Consider the following 20,861-nt stretch of genomic DNA (forward strand, 5'->3'; position numbering starts at 1 on the left):
AGCCCCACATCATGATGTTCCTACCTCCAAACTTCACAATTGGTGCTTTTGGGGGGATACACAGTGCCTCTTGGCCTCCACACATAGTGGGTATTATGGTAGTGAAAGAGTTGAATTTTGGTCTCATCTGACCAGCTTATATTCTCTCAGTATTTCACAGGCTTGTCTAAATGTTGCGCAAATGTTAAATGGGCCCAAACATTTTTTTTTCTTCTCAGCATTGGAGTCTTGCGTGGTGAGTGTCCATACAGGCCATGGAGGTAAAATGTATTACTTATTGTTTTTCTTGAAACAATGGTAACTGCTGATTTCAGGTCTTTCTGTAGCTCTCCACTTGTGGTCCTTGGCTCTTTGATGACTCTTCACAATTCTTTTCACTCCTCTGTGTGAAATCTTTTGGTGAGCACCTTGTTGTGGCCAGTATATGGTGAAATTATGCTATTTCTACTTCCAGATTATGGCCCCAAAAGTGCTCAGTGGAAACTTCAGTAGTTTAGAATTTCTTCGGTAACTAATGCCATCACTATATTTTGCAACAATAAAGTTGTGAAGGTCTTGAGACAGCTCACTGGTTTTACCCATTATGAGATGTTTCATGTGTGGAACCATGGTAATGAGACAACTTTATACAGGCCTTCAGTTGGACCAGATGATATTATTTTTGGCTAAGTGGCAAGACTGCTTTCTAATTACTGATAGATTTCAGCTGTTGTTACTTTTCATGGCTTTTTGCATCTCTTTATTTAGGTGTTCGATACTTTTCCATATGTCATTTCTGATTATAATACATCAATAAATATTTGGACATCTATAGTTTGATTTCCTTGTCTGTGTGGATTGGATGGGTTCTTACTGACAGCTGGTGAGAAATTTATGTAATCATCACCTGTAGAAATATATTTACTTAGAAAATTGGTGACAAGTTCATGGACATGAAAATATTAAGTATGCTTATTTACATTTCTTTAAATTTAGTGGGGGAAACGGGATTGATTTGAAATTTTATATTTATTTTTCTAACTTCTATATGGTTTGTAAACTTAGGGAACATAAACGAGCAATCCACTGGCTGCTTGTAACATACACTTCAGCAGACCCCCGGCTGCCATGTCAAGCTATCGGTTCCTTGTGATCATGTCACGAAGGGGTCGATGGGCACGTAGAGCAATGTGTCCTTTGGACCGACTGTTGTATATGTTGCCAATAGATACGGACGGCAGTATTTAATGATTTAACAGCAGTGGGCAGTCTTGGCTCCATTCGCTGTTGTTATATGCAGATGATAAATAAATATCTAAATTGTAAAATGTTGCGGAACATGCTGGTGGTATATAGAAATAAAATTATAAAAAAGAATGCCACCATCATACATAACACAGCTATTGTCTACAGGGAAAGATGCAGGCTCTCTCTTCTGAGCCTGCTTGAAAAAAGGGTACCCAACAAATGACATATGTCAGGAAGCGGTTAATATTCTCAATAATATGAATATATGGAGACTATTCAAATAGCTATTCATGTAATGGATGACTGGGGAGAGGGAAGCTCTCCATGACATCCATATAGACATCTTTAAAGGCGTTAAAGCATGATTAACAGGTGTTAAAGGGAACCAACCAGCAGAATTTTCATATATAAAGTAAAGCCAGTGCTATACTGGCACTAGGATGCTGAATGTAACTATACCTTTTGTTCTGAGACTGGATGTTTTATTTCAGAAATGTGTGCAAGTAAAGTTCCAGCAATGCACAATTTGATTGACAGGTGCAACGGGAATATGTGGGTCTGGTTTTGCCATTGAATCCCGCCTATGGCTGCCTGCCTGGCCTTCCTCCCCTTGTCACAGTCATAGACGTTAATTCTGGCGTAGGCAGATAGCCAGGGGTAGGAATAGATAGAAAGACCCAACTCACATATTCCCTTCCTGTTGCACCTGTCAATCAAATAGCAGTGCATTGCTAGAACTTTACTTGCACATATTTCTGAAATAAAACATCCAATCTCTGAACAAAAGGTACGCTTACATTCAGCATCATAGTGCTAGCTGGTTACTTCCCTTTAACTTGTGCAGTTATTCGCAATGAGGTCTTGAGTGGAGTTCCTACAATACGACAAGTGAGAATCTGAACAATCTTCATAAAAATGTAGTTTTACAAAGAAACATGGTTAAACACTGCAAGAATCACCCCCCTCCAGATGGCATCCCTAAAAATGACGGTATACATCAGCAATATATCTTTACATTCTAGGATGTGAAAATAGTGACATTTAAAACTTGAAACATGAACTTACCTTTTTTAACTTGGGTAACTTTGGAAGGTTTGATACGGACATCAACATGACATTTATTAGACTGAGGAACTCTAGATTAACAAACTCTGCTGTGAGGCCCTCAATTTTGCCTTCGCGTGCTCTGCAGTTGTCAAGTACCAGTTCTCGCACCTGTAATGTAATAATGCACACCATTTCAATATAATACAATACAAATGAAGAGGTAGATTACTGAGCGATGTGAAGAGGAGGGTCACTCGCTCGTGATATTTCTGCCCTGTCCTTCTGAGTACTGCTGCTCTATATTGTGCACCGATTTTTACTTTTTCCTGGAACGTTTGCACACAGTGAGACATTTTCTATTCTTGCTAACATTGATACACCATTATCTTCCCCCTGTGTAGGTAACACAAGGTATCTAACATAGGACTCATCCAAAAAAAAAAAAAAAAAAAAAAAAAAGGATACTTGTCACTGGTGCTGCCATCTCTTTATAAATCTAACATGCAGCATTGTGGAATAAATGTTTCTATACAATATAGAATATTTGGCAGCAATATGTATATGTATCTATGGAAACAAGTGCCTATCGACTAGAATATCGTTGCTTCTTATTAAGAGCAAAAATGACAGCGTAAACGCGCAATTAAAAAGAGTACCCATTCATTTTTATTTTATAAATAAAATACACACATTAAAGTTAGAAACTCTGTAATATACCTTAGATCCCGGATTGATCATTCAATCCTTAGTTCATGGGGAGATTCTGTATTCAGTGAAGACAGATTTTCCCATTACTAAAAAGGGAAGGAGCTTGTAACATTCTATGAAGGGTGAAGCTAGAGGCAAAAACAATCTGCTGCAAGGTCTCCATAGACCTTTATGAGCAACAACTGTCATCTCTGATCTCAGAAATGGGAATATCTGTATTCACATTCTACCCATGAATTAAGAGGAAAGGAGCAGTCTAAAAGATGAAAAAAAGCAGATTTCCCTAATAAGATACGGTATATTAAAACGTTACTAAAGGCCACTTTACACGCTGCGATATCAGTACAGATATCGCTAGCGTGGGTACCCGCCTCCATCGGTTGTGCGACACGGGCAAATCGCTGCCCGTGGCGCACAACATCGGACCCGTCACACTACTTACCTTCCCTGTGACGTCGCTGTGACCGGCAAACCGCCTCCTTACTAAGGGGGCGGTCCGTGCGGCGTCACAGTGACGTCACTAAGCGGCCGCCCAATCAAAGCGGAGGGGCGGAGATGAGCGGGACGTAACATCCCGCCCACCTCATTCCTTCCGCATTGCGGGCGGCGGCTGGTAAGGTGAGGTTCCTCGCTCCTGCGGCGTCACACGGAGCGAGGTGTGCTGCCACGGGAGCGACGAACTACATCGTACACGCTGCAGCAGCGATATTTGAGAAGTGACCCCCCATGTCAACGAGGAGCGATTTTGGACATTTTTGTAACGATGCAAAAATCGCTCCTAGGAGTCACACACAACGAGATCGCTACAGCGGCCGGATGTGCGGCACAAAATCCGTGACCCCAACGAGATCACTGCAGCGATCTCGTAGCGTGTAAAGCACACTTTATTTTCACAGGTATTGTTGATTTATAAAAAAAGATATAAAACGATGTAGCACTTTATATAACAGTATTATAAATCAGTGCATAAATCAAGTGATTGTCAGCTACCATAACAGTTCTCCCATCAACAGTGTGACAATTATAACTAGAATCTGCAAAGGTGATGAAGATCACACATCTGTATTATAAAGGATTTGTATCCAAATCTCACCAGCAATTCCAGAGAGCGCTTTATGTTCTTTGGAGTGCCGTACGTAAATGACTACACCATAATATTCACACTAATCACAGAATAATCACAGCAGGTTGTATTTGCACTAGACAACAGTGGTCTGGTGCCTAAGCGGAAAGTTCTAAGATACAGTGGCGGCATGAAAAACTATATTTTACTCTCCTTCCCTTCTACCAGCCCAAATAACAAAACCGGTCTCCTCCGAAGGGAAGAGGAGAGGAAAGGGGGGGGGGGGTAGAGGCGTGTGGCTGCTAAAAAACAGGACCAGATGAAAGAACAACTCCAATCACAGAAGGTCATCTATAAGATACCTGGATCTAAAGATGCATTTACAAATCATGACTTATAAAGCATCACTACAGCATTTTTTTTTTATTTCACTGCTGAAGTGGTGCTTTAAATCCAAGTCCCCTGCCTTGGTGATCAGGGGGTGACTCAGACGCCTGCCATCACTAAGCTATGACTTCGTGGCTGCTGTAGGCTGCCATAAACTCCTTATTAGCCCGATTGCCCTGGTGCGGTGGCAATCGGGATGAGCCGGGTAAAGTCCTGGGACTGTCACATCTAATGGATTCAGCAATTCCGTGTGGCTGCTGGCTGATATTCTTAGGTTGGGTGGCTCCCAATAACGTGGGTCTCCCCATTCTGAGAATATAAGCCCCCAGCTATGAGGCTTTATCTTGGCTGGGTATCAAAATTGGGGGAACTGCATGCCAGGTTTTTTAATTATTTATTGTACTGTACGATATAGACCCGCCCACAGGTGGCTGTCATTGGTTGCAGTTGTCACTCAGAGTGGGGGTGTGTGACTGCAACCAATTATAGGCGCCGGTGGTCGGGAGAAGCAGTGAATGAGATGAGCCTAATGAGCGGCCGGCACTTTCAGAAGCAGGAGAGGCCGCGAGAGCAGTGTGACAGTCGCTCCAGTGATCGGTGAGTATGAAGCCCAGAGAGACAAACAGAGAGACAGACAGAGAAAATGGAGAAAAGTTGGTGACCTGCGTTTTTTGTTGACAAAAATGCATCCAAAACGCAACCAAAAGGCAGTGCAAACGCACAGCTCAACATTTTAGTTGCGTTTTGACACCCCTCATTAATTTCAATTAGTGGAAAATGCAACCAAAACGCAATGAAGAAGGGACATGCTGCTTTTTTTAGGCAACAATTTTGACAAATATTTGTCAAACAAAAACGCAGCCGAAAAAAAAAGCAACGTGCGCATAGAATTTCTGATTTATCATAGACTTTGCTGGGGAAGCAAAACGCATGCATTTTGTCAATGACACAGTGTAGTTTAAAACCAACCAAAATGCAACGTGCGCACATGGCCTTATAGTAATGTAGACACAGCAATCATTAATATGTCAGATTTGACAATGGATCCGGTGTCTATTGCCCACACACGGACAACACAAAAGAGTGAAAATAAAGCCATTTAATGAGTCATGTATGTCAGTTGAATTAGTGTTCTCTAAAATGTATTTGGGTTTTAACCTAACTGGATGATAATTGGATGAATAACAGTTCAGATGGTCTTTCGGCTGGCAGCTTTCTCATCAAATTCTCCCATACACAGAAGCCCACTTTTTTTTTTATGAGAGCCAATGCTAGACTCCTCTAGCGGTAGCTGATCTATTAGGCTATGTGCCCACGGGGAAAGCGTCCTGCGGTTATATCCTCAGGAGCTCCCAGAAAACCGCAGCACAGCTTTCTGTTTTTATGCTGCGGTTTTATTGAGGAATATCCTGCGGATATGCTGCGGTCATTCTGCATTGAGGATACAGGACCATGGCTTCAGCACTGCATCCTCAATGCAGAACAAGTGCTGGAGTGATCGGTGAGTTCATACTTACCTCCATCATGCAGCACTTCTCTCCGGCCGTGTCTGTCTGCACATTGCCGGAGAAGGTGGGCGGGCCCGAACTAGCTCCAGCTGTCACATGAGCGGTGCTCATGCAGGCCCCGCCCACCTCCTGCTGCTCACACCTGGCTCCACTGCACTCCTCTGCACCGGAGGAAGTGACTCTGGTGTCTTCTATCAAGGCAGGTAAATATGGGATCGTGCGGAAAAATCAGCAGGAATAATTGACATGCTGCAGATTTTTCCGCAGGGAAATCCGCATGGTTTCCGCTGTGGAAAAAAACGCAGCATGGGCACAGCAGTTCCAAAATGCCATAGAAATGGCTGGGGACTCGCTGTACTGCAGATTTCTGAAAAATCCGCAGAATTTCCGCGAACAAAATCTCAGCAAATTCCGCAAATTTTCTGCAGTGTGGGCACATAGCCTTAGGGGTACTTTACACGCTGCGTCATCGCTCCGATATATTGTCGGGGTCACGTCGTTAGTGACGCACATCCGGCGCCGGTAGCGACATTGCAGAGTGTAAAACAAATAAGCGACGGTCAACGAGCGCAAACACGTGCAAAATCGTTGCTCGTTGACACGTTTATTTCCATAATATCGGTGCTGCTGCAGGTACGATGTTGTTTGTCGTTCCTGCGGCAGCACACATCGCCATGTGTGATGCCGCTGGAACGACAAACATCTCCTTACCTCTGTCCACCGGAAAAGGAGGAAGGAAGGAGGTGGGCGGCATGTTCCGGCCACTCATCTCCTCCCCTCCTTTTCTATTGGGCGGTGGTTCAGTGACGCTGCTGTGACGTCGCTGTGACGCTGAACGAACCGCCCCCCTTAGGAGGCGGATCACCGGTCACAGCGACGTCGCAGAGCAGGTATGTGCGTGTGACGCTGCCGTAGCGATAATGTTCGCTACGGCAGCGATCACCACATATCGGCCGTGTGACGGGGCCGGGTGCAATCGCGCTCGATATTGCTAGCAAATGCTAGCGATGTCGCAGCGTGTAAAGGTACCCCTTAGAGTACAAAAAGAAACTGCAATCCAAAATCGCCATACCGTATATTATCTCTCCCAATCATCTGTTGGGGATCCCAAACAAAACACAAGACTGTCGGCGAAACCTGTTATCGACCTACAGAAATCAAATGTGTATGGGGGTCTAAAATGCAATCTAAAGCAGGTGTTACCAACCTGTGGCTCGAGAGGCCCGTGATGCGTTCTAGGAGCGGCTGTCTGCCAGCTTGGTGCATTAGCAAAAGGTCAAGCAAACAGATATGAAGAGCAGGTCTCTGGATGGTGACTTGTGAGTAGCCCCACACAGAAGAGCAGATCTGAATGGGGGCAAGGTAAGATTGTGGAATAGTGCCTCAGTGTCGTTTCTGTGGGAAAGCTTTGGCTGTCATACTGGTAATGCGGGCTCTGGGTGGCACTACTGTGAGGGGGATGTGGCTTGTGACTCTCTCAGAGCTGAATGTGGCTGTCAAGATCAGAAAGAATGAGGACCTCTGATCTAATATGGTCACTTTTAGGCTATGTGTGCGCATGTTGCGTATTTGCATGCAGTTACGCTGTGATCTGCACCGCAGCGTAACTGCATGCGTCCTGCGTCCCCAGCATAATCTATGAAGATTATGCAGGAGACGTGCGCACATGGCGTATTAGAGCGCAGCGATTCGGCTGCTGCCCGAAACGCACGTTCTAAAAAGTGACATGTTACTTCTTTATTGCGCTCTGCATGCAGCGCCCGCTCTGTCTATGGGAGGGGCTGCACTCAGAGCACATGGAATAGGCTTTTTTTGTTTTTTTCATTACGGACTCTTTCTGCAGCGATTTGAAGCGCACGTGTGCTGTTCAAAATCGCTGCAGAAATTTCTGCAGGGACAAACGCTACGTGCGCACATAGCCTTAGGATGATTTATCAGTATGGAGCATGAGCATTTAAAGAGCCTAGGGCAGCATGAATGCCATATACAGTATTGCACTATACACCTGTTTTCTAATAAAACTAGACTAAACACAAAGGTCCAAATTGGTTTGCTAAAAAAAAAAAAAAAAGTGCTTTCCCATATCGATCAGTCAGTATTAACAAGTATCTCTTGATAAATTTGCAGATACCTACAAGGTTTCTAGATCCAGAGCAAGAAATCACTTATGATGACACTGCCATAGCCTGATAATTGAATAACTAAGGGGTCTGATATAAAATCAAAGATATAAGAGAAACAGCAGAACCGATTGCAGGGGCCGTGATCCAAAGCTCTCTCCAATACTTGGTCACAATACAAAGATATTGGCATTACACAGGTTCGGGTATTTGCCGCATATCCTTTTAAATCATTTAACTTTTCATTTTTTTTATACTGTAGACTATATTTGTGCAATATTGCACATTACTTCTTAATCCATGAAATTTCTGCCAAAACAAGGTGAAAATTGAAAAAATGAAAACCAAATGACTGAAGATCCATTTGTAAATATGTGCATATTATTTTCAGACACTAGAGGGCATCATACAACCCTTGTTACACAACAATACACACAATCCAGTATGTGAAGTATGTGAAATGTCATCCCTGAGCAAAGTATCAAAGGTGAATTTGGTGAATCATAAGGGAAACAAGTGTTACTAAGTCACAACAAGCAAGGTAACTTCCAATAATAACAGAACTTAATAGTGCTGTGAATAGATTCCCAGGTCTCATTCTATCGACCACGACAGTAGTTTTTGGTTGTAGCACGAAGTGGAAGTACTGCCAATTACTTTCCGGTATCCACGGCTATTCTTTTTAAGAGCTGGCAGGGTGAAATGTCATCTTTGTGACATCAAGAGTAGCTAGGAAATCAAAAGCAGAGCTACGGACATCAGCAAGTAAAAGAGAGTACTCCCACTTCCGTAAAGCGGCCACTAACCACTTTTGTTCCTAACGGAATGGGTTGTCTGAATAAACTCCCACCAACTAAGGGTATGTTCCCACGTTGCAGATTTGTTTGCAGTTTTTCTGCATCTAAGGCTAAGGACACATGGCAAGTAAAATGGAGCAAGTGGAAGGCGATAAAAAAAAAAAAAAATTGCATTCCACTCGGATGAGTGTTTTTTTCTCAGCGCTAATCGGACCGAGAAAACAATCGCAGCATGCTGTGGGTGGAATCAGATTAGTTTTCAATCCCACCCATACAAGTCTATGGGCGCAAGAGAAACAACGCATTGCACTTGTATTACACCGGAGTGCAGCGCGATATACCAATCAGCTGACAATGGAGGAAATAGGCAGATTAGTCCCTCCCTCTTTTCCGCTGCACCCGCCTTCTTCTACGCAGCTGTGCTCTGATCACAGGATATCATCACAGTGGCATGACACTTGGCTTACACTCCAGAGCGGGAGCCGAGTGTCATGCGATGCACTCAAAGTAGTGCTTGTGTGGCCCCAGCCTAAGGCTATGTGCGCACTAGAAAGTGCCATTTTTTAAGCAAAAAAACGGACCCCCTGAAAGAATCCTGCACCCGCGGTAAAAAACACGGTAAAACCGCACCCGCGTTTTTAACCGTGGATTTTCCGCAAGTTGGTCCCCGCAGTTTTTACAGTTATCTATGTCAAAAAAACCTGCTGAAAAGAAGTGGCATGCACATTTTCTCAAGAAATTCTGCAGAAAGAATGTTCTTGAGAAAAAAACGCAGTGTGCGCACAGCTATTTTTTTTTTCCCCATAGGTTTTGCTGGGAAATGCCTGCAGAAAGGTTACAAACATTTCTCAAGAAATTTCTGCAGCAAAACCACGGGTAAAAACGCAGTGTGTGCACAAGGCCTAATACTTTCATCTCTTGGCAGGAAAAAAATAAAACCGCGTGTTTTCAATGTGCTTTTTATGCATTATGTTAGGAAAACCACTGGACAAAAACACAAATAATTGACATGTGAATTGTTTGGTGCAGTTTTTTCCGCACCAAAATTTACAAGAAAAAATCTGCAGTGTGTGCATGGAACGTCAGGATTATCATATACTTTGCTGGGATGTGTTTTCCCTTGCATATTGATTAAAATATGCAAGACAAAAAACGTGAACAAATGCAGCGTGTGCACACAGCCTAAAAAATGTTTTCTGATAACATTAAACTGATCAGACATTTTTTATACTGTGGAGTTTTAAAATTCCTTAAAGGGAATCGGTCAGGTCCCCTGTTCCCTCCAACCCAGCAGCATTCACGTGTATGACAAAATTCTCTACCTAACCAGACCCTGTGTAATGCTATTTACTAAAATCAATGTTTAAAAAGCATTTATGAAGAGCATCGTTACTATGCTCATTAGGCCTTGACTAGTCACAGGGGTGTTAGTTCCCTAGACTAGTTGGCCCTATTTCCATGATATCATGCCCAAAGGGGAATGATTTCCAAGAGCCAGCATCACTGCCAGCTCCTGGAAATCTTGCGCATGCGCGTGACTTATTTCAACAAAGTCCGTGTGCCTCAAGCAGGGTGTACGCGTACCGGCTTCAGAGAGGTGTACAGCACATGATTGGAAGAAAAGCTTCTATGTGCTCACAGTGGCATGATAACATGGAAAGAGGGCCGACTAGTCTGGGGAAACAACGTCTCTTCGAATAGTCAAAAGCTTAGCATAGGAATGGCACTCTACAACTGTTTTTTTTTTGTTTTTTTTAAACAATCATATTTGTGAATAGCATTATACAGGGCTGGTTAGGCAGGGAATTTTGGCATACACATGAGAATGCTGCTGGGTTGGAGGGCACAGGGGACCTGACAGGCTCCCTTTTAAAGCAGATCTGTTAGGCTACTCTGTAAGGGCCGCTGTCCTATTAGCATAAAGCACACTTTTTTTTATCCACCGTTTTGGCGAATAGAAGCCAATACACTGGACATAAATTTTTGAGTTTAGTATATTATTTGGGGAAATGCAGAGCACAGGAAAAGGGGAGTGCTTCTTTAACCCCTTAAGGACGAAGCCAGTTTTGTACTTAATGACCAGGCCATTTTTTGCAATTCTGACCAGTGTCACTTTATGAGGTCATAACTCTGGAACGCTTCAACGGATCCCGGTGATTCTGACATTGTTTTTTCGTGACATATTGTACTTCATGATAGTTATAAATTTAGAACGATATTTTTTGCTTTTATTTGTGAAAAAATCGGAAATTTGATGAAAATTTTGAAAATTTTGCAATTTTCAAACTTTTAATTTTTATGCCCTTAACCCAGAGAGTTATGTCACACAAAACAGTTAATAAATAACATTTCCCACATGTCTACTTTACATTAGCGCAATTTCTGAAACAAAATGTTTTGGGGTTAGGAAGTTAGAAGGGGTCAAAGTTCATCAGCAATTTCCCATTTTTTCAACAAAATTCACAAAACCATTTTTTTAGGGACCACATCACATTTGAAGTGACTTTGAGAGGCCTGGGTGACAGAAAATACCCAAAAGTGACACCATTCTCAAAACAGCACGCCTCAAAGTACTCAAAACCACATCCAAGAAGTTTATTAACCCTTCAGGTGCTTCACAGGAACTAAAGCAAAGTGGAATGAAAAAAAGCAAAAAATAAAATTTTACCTAAAATGTTGCTCTACCCCAAATTTATTCACTTTTAGAAGAAATAACACAACAAAATGAACCCCAAAACTTGTTACCCACTTTCTTATGAACGCGCCAATACCCCACATGTGGTCAGAAACCTTTGTTTGGACAAATGGGAGGGCTCGGAACAGAAGGAGCAATATTTGAATTTTGGAAAGCAAATTTGGCTGAAATAGATTGCGGGCACCATGTTGCATTTACATGTCCGCCAAGGTACCTAAACAGCAGAAACCCCTTACAAGTGACACCATTTTGGAAACTAGACCCCTCAAGGCTTCTATCTAGGGGTATAGTGAGCATTTTGGATCCACAGGTACTTCACAGATTTTGATAACGTTACGTTGTCACATTGAAAAGTTTCATTTTTTTCTCAAAAATGTTGCTTTAGCATCAATTTTTTCACTTTTTCAAGAGGTAATTCCAAAAATGTGACCCCAATGTTTGTTACCCACTTTTTTATGAGCGCGGTGATACCTCACTTGTGGTCTGAAACCTTTGTTTGGAGAAATGGGAGGGCTTGGAACGGAAGGAGCAATATTTGAATTTTGGAAAGGAAATTTGGCTGAAAAAGATTGCGGGCACCATGTCGCATTTGGAGGACCCCTAAGGTACGTAAACAGCAAAAAAACACCACAAGTGACCCCATATTGGAAACTAGGCCCCTCAAGGAATTTATCTTGATGTTTGGTGAGTACCCTGAACCCCCAGGTGCTTTACAGAAGTTTATAACGTTGAGCCATGAAAATAAAAAAATAAAATTTTACCACAAAATTGTTACTTCAACCAGGTAGCTTTTTTTTTCACAAGGGTAACAGGAAAAAAATCACCATGAAATTTATTGCGCAATTTCTCCTGAGTTTGTTGATATCTTGTATGTGGTGGAAATCAACTGTTTGGGCACACTACAGGGCTCAGAAGAGAAGGAGTGCAATTTGACTGCAAAATTGGCTGGAATCAATAGCGGACGCCATGTTGCATTAGGAGAACCCCTGAGGTGCCTAAGCAGTGGAGGTCCCCCACAAGTGACCCCATTCTGGAAATAAGACCCCTCAAGGCTTTAATCTAGGTGTATATTGAGCATTTTGAATCCACGAATACTTCACAGAATTTGATAAGCTTAGGTTGCCATATTGAAATTTTCATTTTTTTCACAAAAATGTTGATTTAGCGACACATTTTTCACTTTTTCAAGAGGCAACAACAAAACGTGTACCCCACAGGTTATCTAATTTCTTGTGAGCGCAGGGATACCACACATGTGGCCAAAAACCTTTGTTTGGATAAATGGGAGGGCTTGGAATGGAAGGAGCACCATTTGAATTTTGGAAAAGTTGAAGTAAATTGCGCGCACCATGTCACATTAGCAGGGCCCCTTGGGCACCTATACATCAGAAACCCCCCACAAGTGACCTCATTTTGGAAACTGGACCCCTCAAGGATTTTATTCAGGAGTATAGTAAACATTTTGAATCCACAGGTACTTCACAAAACTGTTGCTGTAGCAAAAAATTTCTCACTGTTAAGGGGGCTTTACACGCTGCGACATCGCTAATGCGGAGTCGTTAGGGTCACGGAATTGGTGACGCACATCCGGCCGCATTAGCGATGTTGCTGCGTGTGACACCGATGAGCGATTTTGCATCGTTGCAAAAACGTGCAAAATCGCTCATCGGTGACATGGGGGTCCATTCTCGATTATCGTTACTGCAGCAGTAACGATGTAGTTCGTCGCTCCTGCGGCAGCACACATCGCTGATGCGAACACGCCCCTATCACATGACAAAGGGACGTCATCCCTGGAAGCAGCCCATACAGTCTAGCATCTACACTGAGCTCAGTGTGACGCTGGAGAGGTTTGCGCGCTCAAGAGATTATGGCCGGGTACTTGCTGATAACAGTCACAGCCCCGTCCATAATCACTTGCCTGCGCACACATCACCAGCAGTCACAGTGCTCAGTCCTGTGAGACTGGCACTGGGCATGCACGGGGATGGCTGGAGCAGTGGGCGGTGCATCAGATATGGAAAGGAGCGATGGGGGCGGCATACAGGACCAGGAGGCAGAATAACGGACGGCAGAGAGCCCGCCCCCGTGTCGGATTTACAGAAGCTGCATACAAAAAGGTAGAACTTTATAAAGGCTTTATTTTGGTCTCACATGGGGCACAATAATAACAGGGACCTTCCTAGAATGCAGCCCAGGAGCTGCAGAGGGGGAATCTTTTAGCTTTTGGGCGAAATTTCTGATGACAGGTTCCCTTTAAGAAATCCATATTTGAAGGCTTCCAGCTCTGCTGGGCTCTCTCGCTTTTCCCTGCATACCTCCAACGCACTCCTCTCTGTTACCCATCTCCCCTGCGCAGGCTCAGTCAGTGGCCAGATTCATACACAGTATAACCCTTATCATTTTGAGAGATCAATGGATATTTTAGGCCCCTTTCACACATCAGTTTTTTGCCGTTAGTCACAATCTGTCAAATTTTGAAAAAAAACAGATCTGGCGACTGATGCCGCTGGATCTGTTTTTTTCTCATCGACTTGTATTAGCGACGGATGGCTAACGTTTCATTTGTCGTTTGACGGATCCATCAAAAATGGTTTGTCTGGCGGACGGGGACAATGAACAAAGTAATCTTTTTTATCTACGTCGAAAAATCGGACAACGACGGATCAGTCGCCGTCCGTCGTTTGCTAGAATGGAAGCCTATGGGCGCAGGATTCATCGTAATTCGTGAAATGACGGAATCCAGTGACGGATTCCGTTTTTTACTGAGCCTGCTCCATTATATTTAGTATCAAATAGCCAGCCAGTCGGATCCTTCGAAAAACAGATCCGTCGCTGTCCGATTTTCCACAATCACAATGGTTTGTGACTGACGGCAAAAAACTGATGTATGAAAGAGGCCTTAAAGATCTTACTGCACAAGCGTCGCCCCTTCTGATGAGATGAGCAGTAATGGTGCCTGTGCAGAATCTCAGGCAGGGGAAGACAGGTCAGAGACAAAAAGTAAACCGTCAATCACAATTGAAGGTGGTGGTAGGCAGGGAAAAAGAAGTGCAGTTCACGCTTACTGCACTTACCATTAAAACTTCAAGGATGGGTTATTCAAGAATTCCGCAAGCAAGGTAGGGATATAATGAGCATTCAAAAGGGGCTTTACACTAATGCCTGTAGCTAAGAGTCTCGCATATCCTGCTGAAAGGCCATCTTTAAAGCGTACCAATCACCAGGTTTTTCCTATATAACCTAAAGCCTATCCTATATAACCTGGCACTATCAGGCTGATTCTATACATACCTTTCTTTAGGTGTCCGCTCGGGTGTATAGGTTTTAAAATCCAAAAAATGAAAGTTTGTAAAATTAGCAGCTTGTTGAGTGACAGCAGCTTGGATCAGATAATAGCTGGGTGGGTATTCAGAGTTGTTCCCTCCCAGTTATTTACACTAATTCTTATAGAATCAATTTAGTTTTTGACTAGAAAGACCTGTGCTGATGTCATACCCATGTGACCAGAAGGGGCGGGGCCTCAGCCAACAGAAAAATGTTGCTTCCTGGTATCATTTTTGTTGGCTGAGGCCCCGCCCCTTCTGGTCACATGGGTATGACATCAGCACAGGTCCTTCTAGTCAAAAAGTAAAATCGATTCTATAATAGAATTAGCATAATATGAATACCTACCCCAGCTATCAGCTGCTGCTGTCACTCAACAAGCTGATGATTTTACAAACTTTACATGCTTGGATTTTAAAACCTATACGTCAGAGCTGACAACTAAAGGTATGTATAGAATCAGCCTGATATAGCCTAAAGCCAGTGCTATACTGGCACTATAGGAAAATCTTGGTGATTGGTGAGCTTTAACAAAAAGCTTGTGACTTTGGAGCTCTACAAACTCATCACTTACTTGTATCACTTAATTGTGTGCTGACCCCTCATTTATTTGGAAGCTTAGATGTGATTAATACCCAAGACAGTAGATACCAATGGGGACTTCTACCTACTTTATCACTCATACTTTGAAATGAGGGAGCTACTATTTTTCCATATTTTGTAACATGACAGAATAATCTGATAAATGCACGTGTGCAGCATGAGTAGGGGGCCAGTCACCAAACCTTGATATATACCATGCAGAATTCAACTGCAATAACCAGCATAATGGATTCCATCCCAAAACAAATGTAATTGCTTTGATTACACTATAGGGAAATTGGTAGGACAAAAATTGCATACTGCCGCTTAAATATACTCTAATAACTTCCATTACTAATCACACATGCATATTTCTAAGGCCACAAGTTTTATTTTTCTATTTAATTGGCTACGCCACAGTATTGTTTGCAGGAATCTGTGACTTAAAAAGATTCTAGAGAACAGAAACTAGCATGAGTAAATAGGTTTAGGAGGCCGATTCCACTGGGAAGACTGCGTTCCCTAAATATATGACCGAAACGTCGCCATTCTTCATGGGCTATTGAAATCCACTGTTTCCTATTTTGTTTCTGGTGTGCTGCCTGCTATTTTGTCTACTATATTATCTGCCTTTGGATATATGATATATTGGGGGGCTTTCCACCCATTTCTCATTTTTTTAATGTGCTCTTCCAGTTTTCTAGCTATCCATCATCTACAAGGGGCTGCTGATAAGTCTTTGGTTTTACCCAGAAAGAAACGAGATAGGATGATGAAACTTTACATTTATTCCACATGCTCTCCACTGATGTCAATACACTTCTTACATTGGTATTCCAAGTTCTGCAAGCCTAGCAAAAAGGACTTCGGTTTATGTATAAATCCTTTATCTATCCCTCCATTATCTATCTACACACACGGCACATGAATACCTGTCTGTTTCCTCTTCAGCCTTAAAGGTGGTGTCACACATAGCGACGCAGCAGCGATCACAACAAGCGATCTGACCTTACCAGGATCACTGCTGCGTCGTTACACGGTCGCTGGTGAGCTGTCAACTGTCAAACAGGCAGATCTCACCAGCGACCAGCCCCCAGCCAGCAGCGACGCGTGGAAGCGTAACTAAGGTAAATATCGGGTAACCAAGGAAAGCACTTCTCTTGTTTACCCGATATTTACCTTAGTTACTAGCGTCCGCCGCTCTCACGCTGCCAGTGCCGGCTCCCTGCACTCCTAGCCAGAGTACACATCGGATTAATTACCCGATGTGTACTCCAGCTACGTGTGCAGGGAGCCGCCACTGACAGCGTGAGAGTGGCGGATGCTAGTAACTAATGTAAATATCGGGTAACCAAGGAAAGGGCTTCTTGGTTACCCAATCTTTACCTTGGTTGCAGCTTACCGCAGGCTGCCAGAAGCCGGCTCCCTGCTCGCTTCAGTTCGTCGCTCTCTCGCTGTCACACACAGCGATGTGTGCTTCACAGCGGGAGAGCAACGTCCAAAAAATGAAGCAGGACATTCAGCAACGACCGGCGACCTCACAGCAGAGGCCAGGTCGTTGCTGGATGTCACACACAGCGACGGGACGTCGCTGCTACGTCACAGAAAATGGTGACTTAGCAGCGACGTCGTTGTCGTCGCTATGTGTGACACCACCTTTAGACTCCTGCAATTAAGCGACTTTTTGGTGACAACCTAGTCACATGACGTGATGTCACAAAGCTCTTTAAGCACTGTTATCAGAATAGAAACGCTGGAGCCCCTAGGAGAATGGGGGCCTGTGATATTGCCCAGTTTGCTCTCCCTTCTCCATGCCAGTCCTTTTTTATCAACCTGTCTCCTGATCAGTTTTTTTAGACCCCTGCAATTAAGAGACCTTTGATTACCTCATGTCACATGATTGTGAAGTCATCAAAAGGTCTTTAAACAATCTTAACCTCAGACAAACTGCTGGGGTCCCTAAGAGAGAGTGAGAAATTGTGCAGTTTGACTCCCCCCAAATAGTAACTAGGGCTTATTTTTGGAGCTTATATTTCAAGCATACTCCAAAAATCCTGTAAAATGATGATAGGACTTATTTTCAAGCTACATAGTCATCTATCCTTGGTCTCTTCCATTGGCAGAGACGAGTTAACCTCTTATCTCCTGGTAAACTGTTTTTAATTCTTTGGGTCCGCAGCAGCCTTCTGCTTCTGTTCCATGGTTGTGGATAAGCAACTTCAACCAGGTGAGCATTTTGTCTTCTACACACCTCTTAACTAGCCTGGGAAGATGCTAGCGCGCTATTTCCATTTACTATTCATCATTGCTTACATTTTATGGCATTGAGCCATAAGTGTGCAAGGCTAAGTGGGTGTCAGCTGTACACTACAGTTAAACCCGTTTAATCGCAAAGATGCCACTGCTAATGGCAAATGCACCATCTGGATTGTTGCCAGGTATAGGGGCTCAGTCTTGAACCCGAGGACATATAATCACCTTGAGATCATCCAGCTACCGTAGCCTGTCAACCTCTGTCAGTATAAGCCCAACAGGTCTAATGCATTGTAGCAACGTATATGAGTGATCAGCAAACACTAAAATGTTTACTCTTTACTCGAGCAGGTTGTATGCTCGGAAGGACTCGACTTGAGTATAATGGAAGTCACTTATTGGGCAGTCCAGCTCTCCACCCACATACAGCATTTTCGGGGGAGGCTGGGTGTTTTTTTAATTTATTACACATGCCATACAAAAAGAGAATTTTGTTACTTACCGTAAGTTCTTTTTCTTATAGTTCCGTCATGGGAGACCCAGACCATGGGTGTATAGCTACTGCCTCCGGAGGACACACAAAGTACTACACTCAAAACGTGTAGCTCCTCCCTCCTAGCATATACACCCCCTGCTAGCCAGTCCTAGCCAGTTTAGTGCAAAAGCTGAAGGAGGACATCCACCCACAAGAAGAGACAGAGTAAAACCCGGAAGAACCGGAACCTCTGTCTACAACAATAACAGCCGGTGAAGACACACGGAACAAGAAAACCTGCCAACAGGCAATAGGGAGGGTGCTGGGTCTCCCATGACGGAACTATAAGAAAAAGAATTTACGGTAAGTAACAAAATTCTCTTTTTCTTTATCGTTCCTATGGGAGACCCAGACCATGGGACGTTCTAAAGCAGTCCATGGGTGGGAATAAACAGACAACTGAGAAGCAGGCAAAACCTAACTTCACAAATGGGCGACAGACGCCGGAAAGATGCGTCTGCCCAAGCCCGCGTCTACCAAAGCATGAGCATGCCCTGGGTAGTGCTTCGAAAAAGTATGCAGACTAATTCGAGCTGCAGTCTGACAGACCTACTGAGCCGTAGCCTGGTGCCTGAAAGCCCAAAAAGGCACCGACAGGTCTGATCAAATGTGCTCTGATCCCCGGCGGGGAAGGCACTTGAGTTCACTTGTAGGCCTCGGAAATGGCCGACCTAAGCCAACGAACCAGGGTCGGCTTAGATGCCGAGAGACCGCTACGCTGACTAGCAGTCAGCACCAGAGAGAGGTGCACCGCCTAATAACGGCGGTGTGAGACACATAGATCCGGAGCGCCCGCACCAGATCCAGGATATGCAACGCTTCCTCAAAGCGATGAACAGGAGCCGGACAAAAGGAAGGCAGGAAAATTGCCCCGGATAAGGTGGAAGCAGTAACCACCTTAGGGAAAAAAGTCCGGAGTCGGACGGAGACCACCTTGTCTTGATGCAAAAGACCAAAAAAGGGGGTGACTCCGAGAGAGTGCAGCCAAAACTCTCTGGTGGGAAATTATAGCCACTAGAAAGACTACTTTCTGTGAAAGATGAAACAAAGAAACCTCCCTAAGAGGCGCAAAGGGGGGGTTTCCGGATTAAGGTCCCAGGGCTCCATAGGCCGCCGGAAGGGCGGAATGATGTGAGATGCGCCCTTAAAGGAGCGCACCGGAGCCAGCCGGACGATACGCCGCTGGCACATACTGACAGAGCCGAGACCTGTCCCTTAATGAGGGATAGTCCTAGCTGTAGACCGGACTGTGGAAGGGACAGGAGGGTCGGCAAGGCCAAAAAGGTCAAAGGACACTTTGGAGCTCGAGTCATAGCGGAGATGACTTCAGGAAGGATACCAGAAGTCGCCAAGATCCAGGACTCAAGAGCTACGCCGTCAATCTGAGAATCCAGAATTCTGACGGAAAAAACGGACGTTTTGAGAAAAGGTCTGGACGGTCCGGAAGATGCCACGGCAACCCAACGGACAGAAGGAGCAGGTCAGAATCCCAAGCCTGCCTGGGTCAGTCTGGAGTATGAGAATGACCCGACGGCCCCCTTTACTGATCTTGCGCAGGACTCTGGACAAGAGGAAGAGGGTGAAATACGTAAAGAGACGAAGCTGGGATCAAACATGAACCAGTGTGTCTACCGCAAAACCTGAGGATTGTGGACCACGGTTGGACAGCTGGAATGGTCTGCCTCGCAGTTTTCACATCTAGGATGTGGGCTGCGGATACGGTGGACTAGGAGTCCCTTGTCCACTGAAGAATGTTGAGCCGCCAAGATTGCCAGGCGGCTGAGTGTCCCGCCCTGGAAGTTGATGTAGGAAAACGCTGTCACGTTGTCCGACTGGACTCGAATGTGCCTAGCCGCCAACAGATGGTGAAGGCTTAGAGAGCTAGAAATACAGCTCTGATTTCCAGCACATTGATCCAGAGGGCTGATTCGGACAGAGTCCAAGCGCCCTGCGCTCCACGGTGGAGATATACTGCTCCCAAGGTGGAAAGACCAGCATCCTGGTGAGGATCACCCGGGACGGGGCCAGGAAGGAGCGTCCCTGAGACAGAGTGGCCGAAGCCACCACTGAAACGAGCCCCTGGTCAGTGGCGAAGCAACCACCCCGTGGAAGGAGGGAGTTCGCGTGTACAGCGGAAAACATCCAGTCTCAGAGGACGCAGGAGAAACTGGGCAAGGAATCGCTTCCATTGACTCCACCGTCTGACCAGCACCTGTATTTGGTGTCTGATAGAACGACGTCGACCGCCAGCGGAGAAACTACTGATCGACTAAGAGCAGCTTCACAAGTGCCGACAGAGTCTCGAATTGCGTCCCTGAGAACCTCTGGTTCGAAGTCAGAGTGGACTTGGACAGGATGACAAGCCACCCGAATAGGTTAGAGTGGCGAGAGTGAGCGAAGCACTGTGCTAAGAGTCTGCACTGGATGAAGCCCTGACAAGAAGGCCGTCCAGGGCAAAAGATCACTGCCAATCCCTAGGGGTGCAGGACCCTAATCACAGCTGCCCCAATGAGAATACTCGAGGGGCCGTGGCTAACCCCAAGGGAAGAGCCACGAATTGGACCACTCCGATTGCAGAACGTAGTCAACGCTGGTGTGAAACTGCGATTGAC

The 20,861-nt window shown here is 44.6% G+C and overlaps 1 protein-coding gene across 3 annotated transcripts in view; it reads right to left on the minus strand.

The window, feature by feature from the left end:
* Positions 1-20,861, minus strand: part of ANP32B (acidic nuclear phosphoprotein 32 family member B) — a 67,471-nt gene that overhangs the window by 12,499 nt on the left and 34,111 nt on the right. For all 3 annotated transcript variants that reach the window (XM_075316087.1, XM_075316083.1, XM_075316078.1), the window contains exon 2: positions 2,293-2,442. In XM_075316087.1, the coding sequence (XP_075172202.1) occupies positions 2,293-2,442 (150 nt within the window). The remainder of the gene's footprint in view (positions 1-2,292; positions 2,443-20,861) is intronic.

Source organism: Anomaloglossus baeobatrachus, chromosome 1 (assembly GCF_048569485.1).
Source record: "Anomaloglossus baeobatrachus isolate aAnoBae1 chromosome 1, aAnoBae1.hap1, whole genome shotgun sequence".
NCBI classification, from domain to species: domain Eukaryota; kingdom Metazoa; phylum Chordata; class Amphibia; order Anura; family Aromobatidae; genus Anomaloglossus; species Anomaloglossus baeobatrachus.